This window comes from Rhinolophus hipposideros, assembly GCF_964194185.1.
Source record: "Rhinolophus hipposideros genome assembly, chromosome: 1".
Taxonomy (NCBI): Eukaryota; Metazoa; Chordata; class Mammalia; order Chiroptera; family Rhinolophidae; genus Rhinolophus; species Rhinolophus hipposideros.
Window position 1 is genome coordinate 13,874,982 of NC_138047.1, and position 21,136 is coordinate 13,896,117.

The 21,136-nt window shown below is 42.5% G+C and overlaps 1 protein-coding gene across 1 annotated transcript in view; it reads left to right on the forward strand.

Moving 5' to 3' along the window:
* Positions 1-11,149: 11,149 nt before the first annotated feature.
* LOC308496070 (uncharacterized protein C10orf67, mitochondrial) overlaps positions 11,150-21,136 on the forward strand; it is a gene marked incomplete at both ends in the record, with an annotated part of 102,315 nt that continues 92,328 nt past the window's right edge. Inside the window, 4 exons of the mRNA XM_081044706.1 lie at positions 11,150-11,199; positions 12,070-12,190; positions 15,188-15,331; positions 17,012-17,086. Coding sequence (XP_080900832.1) covers positions 11,150-11,199; positions 12,070-12,190; positions 15,188-15,331; positions 17,012-17,086 — 390 coding nt within the window. The remainder of the gene's footprint in view (positions 11,200-12,069; positions 12,191-15,187; positions 15,332-17,011; positions 17,087-21,136) is intronic.

The window sequence follows — 21,136 nt, forward strand, 5'->3', positions numbered from 1 at the left end:
CTGGCCGCTGTGTATGCAGCCCTAGTGGCCACAGAAGCCATCACAGGAACAGCACGGGTGTTGGTTCAAACAACCTATCATGTCCAGGGATGGGTCCGTACGTGGACCCAGAGACCCAAAACGGGGGTGGCACAGACCACCACATTCCCCAAGTTGGGTACCTACTTGGAGCAACGTAGCACCCTCAGTTCAAGCCCTTTGAGCACAGAGCTACAACAGGTCCTGGGGCCTGTGGAGCTTGTAGCCCAGGCTGAGCCAAGTGCTCTGCCTAGAGGGGAGGACTTGGAGCCCTCGCCCTACAAAGAAGGACAGTCCAGTACCAGAGGATGCCTGGTTTACTGATGGTTCTAGCCAAGGGGCTGCAGCTGTTTGGACGGCTATTGGTGTGCAGCCCAAAACAGACACCATTTGGTTTGATACTGGGACGGACCAGAGTAGCCAGTGGGCTGAGCTACGAGGATGGTAATCAGCCATGAGCCCAGGCTCCTACTTATTCGTAATGACAGCTGGGCAGTGTTCTAGGGCCTAACGTTGTGGCTCCCTACATGGAAACACCAAAACTGGTTAGTAGGACACCGTCTACTGTGGGGTCAAGCCATGTGGCAGGATCTCTGGGACCTAGGGCAGAGAAAGGAGGTGACCCTAATACATGTCACAGGTCACTCCCCCTTAGAGTCCCCAGGTAATGATGAAGCAGATGCCCTAGCACGGATCCTATGGTTAGAATGGGCTCCTGCCACTGATGTGGCCCATTGGCTGCATAGGAAATTGCAGCACGCCGGAAGCCGAACCATGTGGCAGGTGAGCAGACAATGGGGTCTGCCTTTGAAATGGAAGGAGATAGCAAATGCCTGCTATGATTGTCCCGTCTGTGCCCAGGACAGCCCCCAAAGGCGAAGGCTCCCCTGCGAGACACAGCAGATTACGCGAGGGAGGGTGCCCCTAACTCTCTGGCAAGTAGATTACATTGGACCTTTGCCTAAGGCCCGCAATGCTATGATTACGTTCACAGCAGTGGACACTGCTACAGGGTTGATGTTTGCTTGCCCGTGTCCGGCTGCGGATTAGCTGCATACAGTGGTCGCTCTTATGCGGCTGTGCGCCCTCTATGGGCATCCCCAAGTCATTGAGTGATGGGTACCCATTTTAGGGGGCAAGAAGTGCAGTGCTGGGCTGCCAGGATGGACGTGCAATGGTTGTCTCATACCCCGTATAACAAGCAGCTGAAATGATTGAACGCTACAACGGCCTTTTGAAGCAAGGCCTCTGGGTGTCAAAACACCCTCCCACGATGCGTGACTGGGCCTTGCGTCTATGGGACGTCCTGAGAGTCCTGAATGAGAGACCATGGAAGGGAGGGCCCGCACCAGTAGAAGCTCTGCTACATCGAACGGCCGCTCCCATTCAGTTACAAGTTCCCACCAATGAGACTCTGTCAAAGCCAGGCTACGGCAGGAATGGAAACATTTTGCTGCCAGCACCCACATGCTTGAAAGCAGGGGAACGGCAGCAATGGACTTGGCCCTGGCAGGTCAAAAGCCCCCACTGTTGATGGTTGGGCCTGATAGCCCCATGGGGGCTGGTTTGACTCATGATTTGCAAATGACGCCAGGGGTGATGGCTGAGTGGCCACCACAAGTAACTGTAGTATACGGAGGTCCCGATACCGGGATGATTTTGCGGGGAACCTATGTGCTCTCACTATGGCCTATTATGGGGTCCCCTGTTCTGTTACAAGTTGAAACTACGCAAGGGACCCCACGCAATGCCATAAAGATCTGGTACCACAAACTGGGAAAAGTGCCAGTGGCAGCAACCCTCCTTTCCCAGGACAAAAAACTAGCATGTATCCTCTCAGATGGAAGGGATTTGCCATTGTTGGTTCCCAAGACTACTGTTTCTTTCCGTCCATAGGTGCCTGTAGGCTAATATGACACAGGGCCCCTCGCGGAAGACACTTGTCACGTACATTGTGAGGCAAGACCCTGTAGGGGTGGAATGTGGGGACAGAGTCCCAGAGAGCAGTTTCCAGGCTCTCGGCCTCATGTGGAGAGGTGCTGACTCGGGTGGTAGATGGCCGTCAGCTGTGACTAGCTGGCCACCAGCTGTTATCAGTTAGCCATTAGCCACTGATATAACTGCCGCGGTTGCGCTGGCTGGTAAGTCGAGTGGAGAGAGTCGAGTCCAGTGAGTCGGTCGCTTGGCAGGCAGAGAAACGGACAGGAGGTTGCAGGCCGTGTGACTCCAGCCTCCAGTGAGACCATAGTGGTATGACGACTCCCCTCCCTATGGCTCCATGGGTGTTCTTTTTTGGCCTAGCCATATTCTGCGTTATTATTTGGGGAGCGGGACTAGAAGCCCCGCAGGCCGCTTCGCTCGACAAGACAAATGGCTCAGCGAGCAGGGTCTCCCAGACGACGATTAAGAAATTTCTCTTATTATTGTAGAAACTTAGTAAAAATGAATTTCACACTGCACAGTATAGCTTAAAACCTAACACCGTAGTTCGGACATTAGTTCATGTTAAATAGGTATCTAGGCCAGTGTAATCTTTGCAAAGAATTTTTTTGTCTACAAACGCCTACATCTGTGGTCAAGCGGCAGATGTTAGCAATTCATCAGGCTGCCTGCTTTCTTCTTGTTACGGCATTGCTCTGAGAGCTTTGGGCTCATGACACGGTGAGCATGGTTACTGGATGGGTGCACTATTTCTTGTCCTCCTTGAGAGAGACCTTTAGCATGGGCTGGAAGGTCACCAACACGGAGAGCCAGGGCCACAGAGCCACGGGTATTGTAGAAAGAAAGCAGCTCAGGAATCCACGCCCCCAAGTGCGCGGGACCCTAGTGAAGCTGAGAGCAGACCTTTAGGAGAAGAGAAGGTAAATTGGGGCGCGGTGGAGGCTGCAGATATGTATAGGGGTCCAGCTTTATGGGGACATTTCAGCCGCAGTCTGGCTGGTGGATGTGCAGGGAAGACAGCGCCTTGTCGCGAAGCCCTGAGTGGGGCGGGCAGTGGAAGCCTCACTCGGGATTCTAGAGCCCGCCCAGCGGTCCCCTTGCTCCTGGCAGCGCCGCCAACCCTTGGATTCTCGCGAAGCCTAGGAGTCGCCATGGCAACGGACGCTGGCTTCTGGACTCCGACTCCTTCCAGCCCAACTCTCCACTGGAGGTGCACGGGCCGCGCGGCCATGTCCCGGACTCCGATGGAGAGCTCGGACGACGAGCTCCAGAGCGAGGAGTGCCGGAAGATCCTCGAGAATCTCGAGTCCGCTATTGAACAATTCCAGTCCTGCCCCAGGTGACCACCCGAGCTGCAGCGCCCCGCGTGGCGTCGCCTTCGCTCCCTGCGCCCCTTTCCCGCGCCACCGGGCCGAGCTCCACCGCTTTCTGGCCCGCGCTCCCTGCCACAGTGCTGCTGTTTTGATTTCTTAAATGTATTACTGTACATTAAGAGCACAGACTCTGGAGCCAGACTGCCTGAGTTCAATTCCTGACCACCCTCTTACAGGACCCATCCATGAGTTGGGCAAGTTACTTAACTTCCCTGAGCCTCAGTTACCTCTCTGGAAAACAGCCATGATGATGATGAATAGTGCTTACCTCATAGTGAATATTTAATGAGGTATTCTGGTTAACATGTTTAGAAGAGTGCCGTACTACCTATATAGTACATGGTACCATTTCTTATTCCTTGATCCTTTTTTACTGTTTCTACCTTTCGTACTAATTCTTTGTCCCCTCTGCCTCAATTTTATTTGGATAATGTAGACCTGATGGTTCTCGAAAAATAAATTTTTCTTTTTAAAAACCTTTTTAAAATTGGTAGGTGGCCAGCAGTAGGTTAGTCTCTATGAGAGCACTTGCAGTTCTCTAAGACGAGGGGCCTCAGGTGCCAGGTGGCCTGGTGTAGAGGCAAGCCCCTGTCACTGAGGCAGCTCCAGAGAGAGAAGGGACCACGACTGTCCTAGCCCATCGGTGGGGACTGACCCGGTGAGACTGTGCGGCCCACTGAGCTCAGTCTCCCCAGCTCAACTGTATTAAGTGGGTGTGTTTGTTAAAATACATCAGGGTACACACAGGACCTGGTTTATTGGCAGTTATGAAAGGCACATATTGGCAGGAGCGTGGTAAGCACCGTAGGCACACAGTGTCTAACCTGTTCTAGTTGTTTACTGATAGGAATGACTTCCTGCCCTGGATTCCTTGGCATTCTGTGGCAGGTAGTTAGTTCTCCAACAAAACACACCCGCTGGGCTCAGTGAACAGACTGACAGTACCAGGTGCTCAGTGAGCACATGGTGCCTGAGCAAAGGAACCCCTGATGCACATGTGCGTTTCTCTTCACCCACAGTGCTAGGGGGACTGTGTTGGTGCCCTGGTACAAGTGTTTGAGTAGGAGAGGCTAGAGTACTGACTGCAATCCTGGCACTAGGCAGAGGTAGGCATTGGGGAGGCAGCAGTGTACCAATGGACAAAAGTCTCACCTTTGTGAAGTTTACATTCCAGTCAGGAAACCAATGACAAACAAGCAAACTATATAATAAGTAAGTTAGTAGTAAGTGCTAAAGAATAAAACAGAATAGGAGGGAGCAGCGGGAATCATGTGTGGAGTGTAACTTTAGATACTATGATCAAGGAAGACTTGCCCAAGATGACACTGGGGTGAAGACTGCTGGCTTGAGAGGGAGTCATGTGAATATATCAGGAGACAGAGAGTGTTCCAGACAGAGAACAAGAAATGGAAAGGAGTGGGCCTGGGCGTCCCAGGACCAGGAAGGAGACCAGTGTGTCTGGAGCAGAATGAAAGGGAAGAGCAGTGGAGATGAGATCAGAGGTAAGAGGATGGTGCCAGGTCGTATGAGACCTAGATCACTGTACGGACTTCAGCTTTGACTTCGATAGATGACATGTTTTTGTGTTTTTTTTTAACACTACTGAGCAATTCTCCAAATTCTTAGTGGACACTGACTGGGTGTCCTATAATTTAACTCAATTCTGACACTATCTACCAGGAGATAACGTCAGATCCCGTGGGATAAGGGCTCAAGAGTTTTCCCGAGCTGTGAAATGGGAAGACCAAAATGTATGTTTCTTATTATAAATCATATTAGCACAGATGGGAAGTCACAAAGGGACTGGAGGAGAGGAATGACATGATCTGATTCATCATTCAACAGAATGTCTCTGGCTGATGTTTTAATAGTAGATTATAATGAGGATAAGGGCTGAAACAGGGAAACCAGTTAGGGGATATAGGGGACGAAAATAATTTTCCTTCAACTGTTCTAGGTTCTTGGTTGAGACCCTAACACCCCTGCCCCCTTAATAAACGACAGATTAACAGGAGAAAAACAGAAGTTTAATAACATGTATACCTCCTGTATACATGGGAAGTACCCAGGAAAACTCTGAAATGGCTGCATCCATCACTTTAAATACCATACCAGCTAACAACAAAAGAAGGGTGTGGGGGTGGGAGTTGGGGGAAGCCAGTTATGGGAGGCTACAAAGAAAAGCAGAGTAAACAAGGATAAGGTTTGTTATTGCAGATTTAAGTCAGTTTATCCTGTGATTTGGTCATCTTTTGGGTACAGAGGAGACCTTTACAAATGGAGATTTTCTTTATAAATATACATTTCTCGTACGAAAGGGAAACTTCTGTTTTCAGAGCTCCTCTTGTGTCTGCAGTTTCTCAAAATAATTAGCTCAAAATAATCCTTATGCCAAAGAGGCATATTTTGGGGTGCCATATTCTGCTACCCTTTAAGTCTGGAGTGCAAAAGGGAAGTCTAGGCTGGCTATGTCAACTTGGCAGTAATTGGTACAAAGATGGATCTAGAGCTGGGAGATTTGGTGAGATCACCTAAGGAGATGAGTGTACGAAGAAAAGTCTCTTTGAGACTTGGTGCACATGGAAGTTGTGTGTGTTCTTTGAAGAGGGAAACGGGAAGCAATGGTTTCCTTATTTAAAATTGAGCAGTATACCATAGTGAAAACTTAGCATACCTAATGTCGTTTTCTTTGACTCATTCATTAATGAACACTTATTAGGATAGGCTATTCTAGGGTTCAGCAAGAAATGTCATTGCATTCTATTAGTAAATATTCATTGATCTGTTTTCTAGACTAAATTAACACGTTAATTTTGTATCTAGTTTAGTAAAACCCATAATTGTTATCTTTCCAAGACTGTTTTATGCATAACAACCATGCTATTATTCACAGAGACTATAAATAAGGACTGTGTAGGAACCACTTAGCTAAATTTGTTTGTGATGTGGGTTTCCATTCTAGGCAGTGGGGTTTTCATCTAAAATTAGAGACATTGGGATTTGATGGGAAACTGAAGAATGAACCTTCATGTTTCATTTATATTCTAAATGAGCCATATCTTTCCAAATCAGTCGTACAGTAAGTTAGGACTCAAAGGACCTTAAAGTCATGGGCTTGTTCTCCCCAGGGATGGAGAATAAGAAATTTTCACTTCAGGCATATGATGTTAGATGAGTTATTTACTCTCTTTGAACCTCAGTTTCCCCATCTTCAAAACAAGAAAGGTAGTATCTTTTTTATGAGATAATTGGGATAATAACCTGAGGGGAAAATGTGTGTGTTGATGCATAATATCTTAACAAAGCACATGGGACAAGTTAAGCACTCAATAGGCACTAACATGATTTTTAGCCACTTTAAAGGAGATAGCTATAAAAGTTTTGAACCTGATTTCAAAATATTATATTGTAATATTATAATATTATGGCACCAGAAGAAATAACTGAAAATATTATTCCACGTTTTAAGAGCATATCCTGAAAATATGTTTTGGGTGGTATTTTTTTTGCACTTTTTAATGAATTGTTTTCAAGTTTTATTGAGATGTAATTGACATATAACATGATATATTTGTAATATTAACTATCCACATTCCACAAACCTACCACCCACAATAGATATTTTTTTGCTTAATATGGAAAGAAAAGAAAGAACATACATGTTTTTAATGAAAAATGAAGTTGAATTATAAAAAGGAGCCCCTTGGCACTGGAGAGGTAAAGGATTGCATTTCTAGATTGGAAGGGTGAATCACTGAGGGCTGTTAAATGTGCTGTATTATAGCTATAAAGAAACAGGTTAAGTTTAGGTGGCTGTTTGTATTTATTATATTGATGTAGCAGCACTCAGGGTCCAGACAGGAGGCAGAAACCTTATCAGTATTTAAACAGGGAATATTTCCTGTTCCTTGTTAAACATTAACAAGGATTTTTAACTAGTAAAAGACAGTAGGAAGACTTACGCAGTATTGTAAGAGCAAACGAAGAATATAGCTGTGACCGCATCACCCAAGGGCAATAAAAGAGTAAAGAAGGAAGGACCTAAGAATTTAGAAACCCCTACCCCACCAAAAGCTGAGATTAAAACCTCTTAGGAGAGGACTTGTCTGGTGGCAGAGAAACTTGCCACAGGGTGCTGGCCAGAGCTGGTCCATGGGGATGGCTGTCAAGTGGCCAAGAAATGCTGAAAGATGCCTATAGGTTCTTTACCTAGCTTGGAGATCCAAGTCATTCCAGAAGGTCCTGAGTCCTCAAAAGTCATGCTTTTGTTTATTTATTTATTAACTTTTTTTGGTTGCTATATTTTTCCATCAATCTTTACCATTGTAGGGGAGGAAACGTAATTTTCCCTTTACCCTTCTGGGTTCTTGGCTGAGACTCCCCTGTAATAAAAGACAGATTAACAGGAGAAAAACAAGTTCAATAACACGTATACCTCCTGTATACATGGGAGATACCCAGGAAAACTGAGTAACCCTCGAAATGGCCGAAGCCACCACCTTAAATACCATATCCAGCTAAAGAGAAAAGATATTGGGGGGTGGGGGGGAAGCCAGCTACAGGAGGTTATCAGACAAAGCGCAATATAATTGTTATGCAGATTCAAGTCTGAGCCTTCTCTATTGATGAGACTGAGCCACCCTTCTCTTCCTGGTACAGAGAGGGAGACACCCTTACAAATGGCCATTTCTTCCCAAGAGGCATATTTTGGGGTGGCAAACTCGGCTCCCCTTTAGCATGGAAATGCTAAGAACCCCTGCTTCCAAGACTCTCCTGGGTTCCAAACATAGTTTCCCTGACTCCATTGTATACCAACAACCCACTTTCCCCTTGGTGATCAGAAACAATCACCTCACCAGTAGAATGACTCCTTTCTCAGCCTTTGGTTCAGTGTTTCTGGGAGGAAGCATTCTCCCCTTGGGCACTAAGACCTCCAAACCAGCAGATTATAAAGGTGTTGGGGCAGGAAGCAGTCATTTCAGGAGTGGGTCATTAGATGTAATCACCAGAGTAGCCACTCTACTCCTATCCTTGATTCCCGGGCCTATAGCTGTGGTAGAGAGAGCACGACTACCGATTCAAAGCACGCACTGCCTCCCATAAGACAGGACTGCATCCCTACATGGATTTGTTTCTCCACTGCCATAACTAAATCTTCACGAAACTATTTTACTGGTCCATTAGGCCGGCCACTACTGGATGATGGGCCATGTGGTAAGGCCAGTCATTTCCATGGGCATGAGCCCGTGGCTACACTGCTTTTGCTGTGAAATGAGTAACTCGATCAGGAGTCATGCTGTGCACAATGTCTTAATGTTGGATAAGGCATTCTGTAAATCAATGGATGGTGGTTCTGGCAGATGCATTGTGGTTGGGGAATGAATGCAAATCCACATCCAGAATATATGTCTATCTCAAACTGTCAATGTTATCAACATGCCACTGGGTGGCTGGCTATCCCCGCTGGTTAATACTGCTGTATTAGGGATTCGGTATTGATCTATGCTGTGGACTGATTAGGTGCTCAGTGCTTGCTGCAGCCAGGCCAACCTTGGTAAGGGGAAGACCATGGCCACAACAGCCATTTTGTTTTGGCAGGTGGAAAATGTTACCTCATCTTTCAAGGGTGCTCATTAAACACAAATCTGAAGCATGGCCTGCAGAGAGCATGCTCAGGGCTTTACATTCTTGGCATGTCCAGAAAGAATGTGCAGGGATTGGCTCTCCCAACAATATTGTGTTAGTGAGAAAATATATAGCCTTCTGCAATGAATTAGACCAAATCTAAAATACAATTTTCTGTGGGAAAACACCAGAAGTTTTAATGAAATGAGGTATATAATACATTATTTATGCTCCCTCACCACCCAGATAATACTGTTAATGAGAACTGTCATCAGTATATTTGATGAACATGTGAAAGATTAGTGGAAAATTTAGTGGAATTAATTGCAAATCACTATTTTGAATAGTAAAAAGTTTTAAAAATGTAAACATAGCCTTTCTTAGTTGAATATTGCTATGCTTTAATAGTTTTCTGCAAACATGAAAAAATTGTGATATTTTAAAACATGGTACTGAAAATCTGTAACTACCACTGGTGTCATAGCACCAGTAACAGGTAACATTTCTTGAGGGCTTACTATGTGACATGCACCATTCAAAGTACTTCTAAGTATTAACACACTAATCCTATGAAATAGGAGCTATTATTTTGCATAAGAGGAAACTAAGGCACAGAAAGGTTAAGGAATTTATGAAACATCACATAGCTAGAATATCAGTTAGGATGCTTTCAACCATGGTTGACAGAAACTCTCACCAATTGGTGCATTAATTATATGATGATACAGGCAGACCAGAGGCAGGACAGGTTTCAGAGCTGGTTGAGTCATGGATAAACAAAGTCATCATTGAAAATTACTTCCATCTTTTAAAAAACTCATCATCTATGTCCTGGCCTTGCCCCTCTGGTTGGCCCCTCTTGTGGTCACCAGATGTCTGTGACAGTTCTCACCAATTCCACATATGACAATATCCAGAGTCACAGAGGAAACCTCGCCCCTTGTGCCCCGTGTAATAGTGTGAAAAACTCCCACAGTCCCCAACAGACCTTTCCTCAGGTGCTACTCACCAGAACCAAGTTCCATGTCCACCCCTAAGACCTCTGCCCAGAAGAATGGGATCCCCAGGATGGTGTGAGACCAGACAGGAGTTCCCCTAGGCACTGGGAATATGATCACCCTCCCCTGAGTTCTGTGGGAGATAAATCTGAGGCTCTGCCAGGAAGTAAAAAATAGGGGTGTTTCCATAGCATGCCCCACCTCAGGGCCTGCTCTAGCTGGTTGGCAGAGAAGGGAGGAGAGAAACACAGACACTCTGTCTTCGGAGGTGGCCCTGAAAAATCTAGTAATTCTACTTGGGCTTTTATGGCTTTCTTTTTTTAGCTGACATTTTAGAAAGTGATAGTTGTGGTAAGTTTGATCAGCTTTAAAAAGAGAGGCTGCATCCAGAATATCGGCCTTTTTGTTGTTGTTGGAGATGCCTGTCATCAAAGGCCTGTAGAAGGCGTTCACAAATACTTGCTCCTGACCTGCTCAGATTTTTTAGGAATCAAGTTTGAAAATGAGATACAGTTCAGTGGTAAAGAAGCACTTCTCAAGGTTTTGTTTTCAGGACCTCTTTATAGTCTTAAAACTTAATGGGGACCTCAAAGAGCTTTAGTTTACATTATATCTATTTGTAGTTACTATATTAGAAATCTAAAAGGAGAAATTCATTTAAAAGTAAACTAATTCTGTGTTAATACAAATAACACATTTTAAAGAAAAACAAACTATTTTTCAGAACAAAAACTTTGATGAGTCTGGGACATTTTTTTACATTTTTGCAAATCTTTTCAATGCCTGGCTTAAAGGAAGATAGCTGAATTCTCGTATCTGCTTCTGCGTTCAATTGTCACACCATCACAAAACCTGTAGCCTCTGGAAAACTTCATTGAACACTTGTGAGAAAATCAAAGTGGAAAAGGCAAACAAAATTTTATTATGAAAATAACTGGGTCTGGCCCAGTGGTTCTGGTGGTTGAAGCGCCGTGCTCCAAATGCTAAGGTAGCCGGTTCGATTCCCACATGGGCCAGTGAGCTGCGCCCTCTACAGCTAAGATTGTGAGCAACAGCTCTCCCTGGAGCTGGACTGCCATGAGCCGCCGGAGGTTGGCATGAGCTGCTGTGTGCTGCCATGGGCTACTGTGTGCTGCCATGAGTGGCCACCTGCCATGAGTGGCTGGCAGCCAGCGTGAGTGGCTGGAAACCATCATGGGCTACTGTGTGCTGCCGGGAGTGGCCGGTAGCCGGGGAGAGCTGCTGTGAGCTGCTGTGGGCAGCCGACCAATGACCAGCGACTGACGGCCTGGGGGGGGGTGGCGCAAGGCTCATAATACCGGCATGAGCCAGGTTGCTGTGTCCTAAACAACTAGACTGAGAAACAACAACTTGAACTGGAGTAGGGGGGGGTGGGAGGCAGAAGAAAGGGAGAGAAAAAAACAAGAAAAAAACTGACCACATAGATTCCCTGAGCGTCTTGGAGCCCCAGGAACCCTCAGGCCACACTTTGAGAACCACTTTCTTAAATTATTTTTGCTTCATATGACTGGCATAATTTATAATATCTTCAAGTGGTAGCACACATAAAACAATAAATGATATTAAAGGAGGCTTGTAAATTGATCATACCTCAGAAAATGGAAATAAGTATCAGTGGAGCAAAATGCCACAGTCCAGGTATTGGATAATCCAGCAGAGTCCTGGTGAAAACCCCATATTATATGAGTAGATAATTCAGCTTTCTTCACTTCACCAATCTCTTTGAATCTTTAAAAAATACAGTGGTACCTTGGTTTTCAAACGTAATCCGTTCTGGAAGACCATTCGAGTTCTGAAACGTTCGAAAACTGAGGCACGTTTTCTCCATGAAAAGTAATGCAAAATGGATTAATCCGTTCCAGACCTTTAAAATCAACCCCACAACTGTAAATTTAGCATGAATTTTACTATCTAATGATACCATAGATTCATAAAATTTACAGCGTTCATAAACCAAAATGTTCGTCAATGGAGACAATTCAAAAACCGAGGTACCACTGTAATATGATTTACACAAAAATATGTTCACTAACATATGTTTTTAATGAACTATTTATTCTATAAAGCACTTTTAATGTCCTTTTCTTTTCCAGACTTAACATATCAGATGATTTGAAAGTTGGTTTTTTCAGCACAGATCATGCCACTCAAACGGATTCCAGTGAAATTTTGCCATTAAAAGATTTGAGCTCATCTACAGGAAAGCTAGTGCAGGTAAATCTGGATTTATTTTGAAGCTTCTGAGATAACTTTTCAAAGTATTATTTGCCTTTACGTTTGTTTCCTTGACAGAAATGAAATGGTTAAAAATTTTTAAATATTAGCATCTTTTACAAACTGAATTGGATGAGTCGTGCTTTTAAAAATTATTAATGTAAACCATTACTTATATTTATGTCATATTTATGTCTTGCGTATATATATATTAACTTGTTTAGTGAAGTGTTTTGTAACTCTTTTTGGAATTCTTTTGACAGCTGTGAACATTTTCTATGTATGATACTTTTTAAAATGCAGAAGACTGTAGAGAATAATGTAACAAATAACTGTGTTACCCATCATACAGTTTTGTCAAATCTTGACAAACATGGTAGAAACCATGTTTCCTTTGGACCATTTTTTGATGGTAAAGAAACAGAACATTTCATATTATCAGATATCAAGAGTTATAATTAAAATCCCTAATCAATAAAATTGTCTCATGGGGTAGCATACTACTATAAATACTCCTGTGTACTTTGTTTCTGTATTTTCACTCAACAATAGAACTTAAAAATCATTCCATATTGGTACATAAAGCTTCCTCGTCTATTTAAGTATGTCATATCACAAAATGTGCATGATATATTTAGCTCTCCCCCATTGATGGACGTTTTGGTCATTTCAAATCTTTTACTGTGATGAATAATTCTGTACATGCTCATATGCCATAAATCTGTGGTGTAAATTCTTAAAAGTGGAATTCCTGAGTCAGAGGACGTATGCATTAGTCATTTTGAAGAATATTGCCGAACTGTCCTGCATTGAGTTTGTACCCATTTTCACTCCCACTTGTAACTTTTGAGGCTCTTTTCCTATACACTTGCCAAATTTCTTGTCTTTTTTTTCAATGCTGTCAGGAAAGTTTTATAACTTTATTCCCTTGCAACTAGGCATGTCCAGATGACTAAGTTCTGGTCAGTAGAAGTTAGATGGAAATGTTATTGGCAGTCTCTGGGAACCTTCTAGAAGACACACTTCAAATGCCACTTTACTTATTCCTCCTCCCCTCCCTCCCTCCTCTCTCCCTTCCTCAATTCTTTCCTTTTCTCCAGCATCTGAGTTGTTGATTGTGTTTTGATCATACTATATCTAGAGTTTATAGTATCTATGGTGTCTGTGGTCCAGCAGGACTTTGTTTGACCACACCAGGATCCCTGTGTCTCCCCCTCCTTAGAACAAGTAGGGGTACTTCTTTCAAAAGGAAAGTCATCTCTGCTTGTTCCTGGAATTTAAGGACTTCCTTAAGACTTCACTTTCTCTAGGAGATATTTTTTAATGACTTCTCAACGTACTACCCTTTGTAAGTTGACAGCATGATACAAAGAGAAAGGATTATTGTCAGTCATAACTCTGTTCAAATCTGGGCCTTTTACTTACTGACCACATAATGTTAGGCTAGTTAGTCACCTAACTTCTCGAAGCCTTGCTATCCTCACCTGCAAAATGAAACCTTCCATGTAGTATGAAGATTCTTCCCAGGATGATAGTACACCAGGTATCAAATTCCAAAGTGAGTGTGATTTGGGTCCCATTAATTTGCAAAGGGAATATTGCACATCAAATCAGTGACTCTTAGCTTTTAAATCAGATCGAGGATAGTCAAAAAAAAGGGGGATCAGGTGGTGACAAGCAGTTTCTACAGCAGTTTCTTTAGAAAGCATTATTGCCATGTTCTTTGTGGGAGAGGGGGCAGCAGACGCGATCTTCCTCAACTGAAAGCTAAGAAGGCAGGCCTCTGGAACTTGAAATGTGTGCTGCTATTGGAAGACACAGGACTGGTGCGGAAAGAAGCTAAAGTGGGTGTGACAAACAGATGGAGTGGCTAAGTTAGGATCAGTCTACACTGCAGAGTGGTTGAGGTGAATTTTGTGTGATTGTTCCCCACGGACCATATGTGGTGGTGGTGGGGGGAAGCTAGCCAATGTGGGATCATTCAGTAGAGTGGTCTAGAAGGACAGAGGACCCCCAACAGCAGGGAGAGAAAAACGGAGCACTCTAGATTCATAGGGGCTGAGGAAGAAGGAGCAGTGATCACCAGAGTAGAGAATCATCTGCTTGGGTGAACATGCATCCACAGGAGAGAGGGTCCCAGCAATGGAAATCTCTAAAGAAGCTATGTCAGCGCCCAAGGGAAGAAGAGTTAGTTCTCTTGCCCTGGATGAACCCACCCCACCAGGTAGAAAGAGCCATGCTTTCCTATCCCTTCTGTCTTATCCATGTTGTAGACATAGCAGCTGGAGTGTGGGAGGGGAGGTGAGAGAAAAGGATTGAGCTCAAGACTGAATCATACTCTTTTCCTAAAGATAGGCAGTTGCCATCTACTGCCTTTAGCTTGGAGTATAGGGAAAAGTCTTACCTGTGGATTGGAAGTGTTTAACTCAACAGTGGTCATATTTCAAATGCTACTTTGAGGCTGTGATTTGAGTGACTGCAGGACTTTCTGTTCCCAAAATGAAAAGAAAGTCATGGAATTGCCTAAAGTTTCTATTCAGGCCAGTTATATGTAATCTATTTTAAACAGATGGTGAGAGACAAAAATACATTGTGTTTTGATGATCACAAATGGTAATTAGTCAACATGCTATATGGTTATATATATTTAAGTGGTTGACTACCAGATTCATAGCAAATGTCAATTTTGTCCATCTTTTCTGATCCGAAATTCACATCTTGAAAATTATACATTTTGAGGTATGACAAAGGATTATTGTTAGCACAGGTATTTTATTCTGTATGAGAGTAAACTGCTAGGAAGCTCCTCTCCCTACTCCATTAGCATGCATTCACTTACAGAGTAACTGGAATTCCCAATCTACACAGTATTTGAGAGGTAATCTTGAAAGGAAGGCAGGTCTCTGACGAGGTTATCTGCCCAGAACCAGAAGAGGTACTGCAGTCTACTACAGAGGGCCCTTCCTCTACAATAATGTATGTTTTTTCTATTTTTAGATTATTAAATCCCTTCAGGTTGATTTTGGGTTCCTTAAACAATTGCTTCAATTGAAGTTTGAGGACCGTCTTAAAGAAGAGTCTTTCAATCTGTTCACTGCTCTATATGACAGGATCCTAACAATCGAAAAACATTATCAACAGGTAGAATTTCTCTCATTTCCTTCATTTTGTGTGTGGGTTTGTCTTGTATTTAGATATGTAGGTACCACAGTTATGAATGATCGACACAGGAAATATACAAACCTGGAGAGAATTTTTATAGGAGTTTATTTGAGCCAAACTGATGATATATGCTGAGAGCAAAATCTCAACTGCTCCTAAGAATAACAATTGTGCCGTTTCTTTTATGCATTTGAAATTAAGGAAGATTACACTAAGGTAGGAGGAAGCAAAGCACGGGGATTAGATTAACAAGATTATGTGCTTTCTTGAGGATGATTAAAGCTTATTTCAAAGGTGTGTTAACCTAGATGCGCAAGAATGGACAGGGCTGGCTTAAGAAGTCATAGGCCTGGGGCGGGACTACCCACCATGACCTGCCCAGTTAGGAATTTATAATGAGATCTCCCTATGAGGTTACTTTCTGTAGAGCCCCTTTTCTTGTCTACAGAATTTAGCAAGTTTTGAGGGCAACTTAAGATGTATATGTGGTATTCCATATAATAACTACATAGAGCTACATAGGGCTATATAATGCATGTAGCTTTACTATGTGTCAGGGATTTTTTAAGTACTCTGTATATGAATTTATTTAATCCTCACACTAACCTTATGAAGTGCATACAATGATTATTCCTCTTTTACAGATGAGGAAACGGAGGCACAGAAAGGTTAATTAACTTGCTCAAGGTCACCAGTTTAAAAAAAAACAAAAAACGCAGAGTTTAGGTTTCCAGGCCAGATGGTTTGATGGTTGAGATCTGGCTCTTAGCTACAGTTTTATATGATCTTATTTGTGCTTTAATGGCTCTTCAGGAGCAAACAACATGAAAATTCTGCTGCTTCAAAGAATTTCTTAAAGTTTTTGGTCAGATTAGCATATATATCTGCCATTAGGAACAGGCATCAGTGTTATTCTCTGTTATAAAACAAAGAACCCATCTGTTGTTGACCACACCATTCTAAGTACCATGCTAAGCCTTTTAAATGCATTTCCTCTTTAAGTTCCTTAAGAATCCTAAAATGGAAATGCTATCATTCCTGGTCTACAAATAAGGAAACTTAGCTGTCAAGGTTAAGTAACTTGCTTAAGATCAGACAGATAGTAGCTGTAACAATGACATTGAAATCTAATTTTGCCTAACTCTAAATCCTATTGCTGTTTATATCCCATGCTGGAATCAGAATTGGTATCGGAATCAAGGGTATTTTTTAAAATGTACTATCCTTCATTGTTATACTAAACAGATATGGTCAAATCGTTTGATTATTCAGAAAATGACTAGATTACGGATTAGCGGCTCTAGCTTTCTTTACAGGAGCACATCCCATTCAAAAAGTACAAGGGCCAGGAGAGGGTATGATTGCAATAGATTTTACCTCTTTTAAAAGCAGTTCTAAGAAGACACTAAAAAGACTTTGATAATGTAAAATGAAATAAAATGTTCAAATTATCTGTATTTATTTTATCCATATGAGCTCTCTATTGCTTGTGGTTAAGTGTTAAGTAAAACTGTAATGTGTCATAATAGCTATAGCATAGGAGAAGTGATTATAAAATGAAGTTGTTAAGAAATTGTAATGATTTGAATGATGGTACGTGTGAGTTGTATTTGGAAATACATTATGGTACTACTCATTGTACTTATTTTTGATTTGCAGAATGAAGATAACATAAGAAAATGCTATAATCAGCAGTTGGCAGATGCCATAGCTGTTATCAGAGGAATGTACAAGGTGGGTTTTTAACGCTGTCCTGGGCAAGATCAACTTTATATCTTGGGAGTACACAAAAGGGGTTCACCATGGCTTCCCAGTCTGTTTTGTTGATGTAAAACAAGTCCAAATCTGTAGATAATTCTTGAGTTTATTTGAGCAAAACTGATGACATGTATCCAGGAGCAAGATCTCAAATGCTCCGAGGAACAACAGTTTTGCAACTTCTTTTATACCTTTGAAAACAAGGAGGGAACTGTGAGGAAGATTATATGGAGGTGGGAGAAAGAAAGGTGGGGATCAGATTACAGGAGAGTTAACAAGATTATGTGCTTTCATGAGGTTGGTTAAGGCTTATTTCAAAGGTGCGTTAACCTAGGTGCACAGAAACAATGGACAGGACTTGCTTAAGGCAAAGATTAACCTTTTTACTAAAAAAAAAAAACTATGTCCCTGGGGCATTGATGTAAATGATGTTGGATCTGGGTGTGGGCCAGGTTCCTGTCTCATGAAGCCGAAGAATGGACCCACGGACCAGGGAGAGGCAAGGAGTTGTAAAGAAAGATAGTTTATTAGAGACAGGAGAAGAGGTTGGAGCTCCTGAGCAGGAGGGGGTACCTGAAACTTGGAAGCCCAGTGACTGAGGCAAAAGTTCTTTTGTCTGTTTGGGAAAGGGGGCTGGAGCCTTCTAATGGAATTCATCTATCATATTTGTCCTGTTTGCCCATCCTGAAGGGATTAACGAAATAACCCATTCCTATCTATCAGATCTGCTCCTTTGTCTGGGCAAAAGGGATCTGAGATAATTTATTAACCTCAAGGCGTATTCTCATATCTTTGTCCTAGAGTGAAGGAGACATTCCAGAACGTGGGGTTTCAGGATATGGCTGCTTTTTTGTTTATCCACCAGGGACCACCCCCCCCCCCCACACACACACACCTAGCAATATACTAACTAACCTGTCTCGGCATGATTACCCCCCATTACCTGCCCAGTTAGGAACAAATGATCAGATCACCCTTAGAGGTTACTTTTCCATAGAACCCCTTTTTTCATCCATAGTTTTTCCCTTTGAAGATCTGTTGTCTTAATTTTCAGGTCCCTGAAGAGGGATCAGACCTAAGGTTGTTCACACTCACACTTAATTGAACAAAAATAACACTTTATGGTGGCAGATATAAGTTACCAGAGGCTGGAGATTCCAGTCTGGTACCCAAAGTGCCTGGGCAGGTGATGAAGTAATCCAGTTTGCTTGGTGAGCATACAGTTGGATAGAAGAAGGTCAAATAGTCTTAACTTGAGTTCATCAGATCTGCAGCAAATCCCAGTGAACAATCTCTGACTTTCGATGGAATAACTTTTCTAATGACGAAGACAATTCTGTCAGACTGGTGCTTCATTTTCCTACATACTGGGAAACTTCATAGTTTTCTATGATTAATTTTTTTAGGCTTAGTAAAAACCTTGTGCTTCTTTCAGTAGTTATAACTAATCTTGTTTTTCATTTCAATATGTCTCCATAAAGAAGTATTTTTTATTTATAGCAAATTGTGCATTGATTGTCTACTTCTTTTCATAGCACGTAACTCATTTGTGTTGAATTATGTAATTGCTTGTTACATGTCTCTGCTCCATGTCAGACTGTAAGCCTTATGAGGGCATGTTGCTTATTCACTGCATGCCCTGTCTCTTAGCACTGTGCCTGACACATAATTGGCAATCAGCTAAGAATTGCAAAATGAATGGACAATTGTCTATTATTTGTGGCAGATACTTGTCACTCAGCAGTCATTTTCCCACCTCCTTCATTGTTAGCAGAAGACCTTCTTATTATAGAAGCCAAAATGCTAGCTTCTTTCTTTCCCAGTTTCCTTTTCAGCTATGGCATGAGTATGAGCAAGGTCAGGTCCCTGACCAGTGGGACCTGACGGTAGGTTGGCTGTTTGGGGAAGAGGTTATTCTTTTTGGTCAAAAGAGACCCGTGGGAAGAAATACCCTTTTTGTCTGCTTGACCTCGTTATGTCTCCTTCTGATGCTTGGAGTTGCTGCAGCCAACCAAAGCCAAGGACTGAGACACTTCGGATGTGCTAATGGTGGCAGAGTGGAAAGGTAGAAAGCAGTGGGGTCATTGATGGCACCATGGAGCAATTGAAATAACTCTGGACTTGCCCTGCCCCTGGCCCTTTTATTTCATGAGATAATAACTCCCTGAGTGGTTAAGTTACTTGCAGCTGAAAATATCTATCCCAGGACCAATTGCTCTGTCAACAGTGCTCTGTCAACAGCATCTATATCATCCCTGAGGTGGTCTCCCTAATAGGACAAGTGTCCATCACATATCCTATGAAATCTTTACGTGAATTCTGTGCCCAACCGTGTTTCCAAAGATGGCTTCAACACTATCTCCCATTCACTTGCTCCTCTGCTGTTACCTTGCTCCTCCCCCACCAGAAGTGGAGCATAATTCCCCTACCCTGAATCCGGGCTGGCCTCAGTGACTTGCTCATAAGCATAGAACGTGGAGGAAGTGACGCTGCACGATTTCTGAGGACAGGTCAAAATCAGCCTTGCAACTAAATCCTTATGCTCTTGGAATGTTTGGCCTCTGGATACTCCTCTCTGAATCCAGCTGCCATACTGTCACAGAACAGAGCCATTTGCATTGTCTACGTGTGGGTAAAGGGTCCACAGGCCCAACTGAGCCCAGCCTTGAAGTCATCCAGCCCCCAGCCACTCAGTCTTTCCATCTGAGATCCCAGGCATTACGGAGCAGAGACAAGCTATCCCACTGTGCCTGTCTCGTGAGCATGATAAATAGTTGTTTTGCGAATAGGTTTGGGAAGATATGTTATGCAGCAATAAACAGACAGCTGGAACAGTATCCCTCTACTTACATCAATAAGCAATTTCTCAAATATATTTGTTGGATAGATTACTTCTCTACTGGTTCTGCCAGCACAGTATATTGTTGTGGTTGAGAATTAGCATAGTGAATGTTCTAGAAAAAGGTCTCCAGGGTCAGACAACTTGCATTTGAATCCTGGCCCTGTCACTTAATTTCTTTGTGACCTTAGGCAAAGTACTGAACCTCTCTGCCTCAGTTTCCTCATCTGTCAAATGAGTATCTTAAGAATATCCACCACATAGACTTGTTATGAGGATGAAATAAATGGACCTCTGTGAATGGACCTCTTAGAATAGTACCTGGCACATGATATGTGCAATCTAAGCATTTCTTAAACAAACACTTTTATATATTCATGGCACTCCTTGGTGTTGGAGTCTTTTTCTGTCCCTTTATTATTCTATCTCAATATTTAGGTGTGTAGCTTTCTGTCTACTGATTGCAGATTTCAGAGGTGATAAAGTGCCCTTAAGACATCTGTAATCATTATCAATTTTTATTGTGTTGAACCATATGAAGTTGACATTTGTGGAGCTAAAAAGGTCAAATCTCAGCTATTTCATAGAAGCGATAATAGCAAAGATACTTACATCATATCTAATCTTACAGGGCATAAATACAATGTTTCAACATTATACATAATACTTGTTGATACTATCAGGCTAATTCTTTTGCTAAGAGACTTTTTTAAAAATCATGCATGCATTTCAGTTTTATAAAATGCAAGTTTTATGCACTTACTGAGAGGCCATATGATTTTTCCCTTAACCTATTAATAATGTGATGAAAATAATCATTCGATTTTTTCTTTGTTTAATTAAATTTATTGGTGTGACATTGGTTAATAAGATTATATAGGTTTCAAGTGTACAGTTCTATAATCCATCATCTGCTCATCTGCATATTGCATTGTGCGTTCACCCCCAATATAATTGATTTTTAAATGTTAAAATAACTTTTCTTTGTATAAGCCAACTTGGTCATGATATGTCTTTTTTTTTAATTGTTAAATTTAGTGTGCCAGTATTTTGCTTAGGATATTTTAAATCTACATTCATTAGTAAGATGACCTGTATTTTCTTCCTTCTTTTTTTTTTCTGTCCTTGTTGGGTTTGGTATCAGGGTTATGCCTGCTTCACAGAATGAATTGGGGAGTGTTATACCC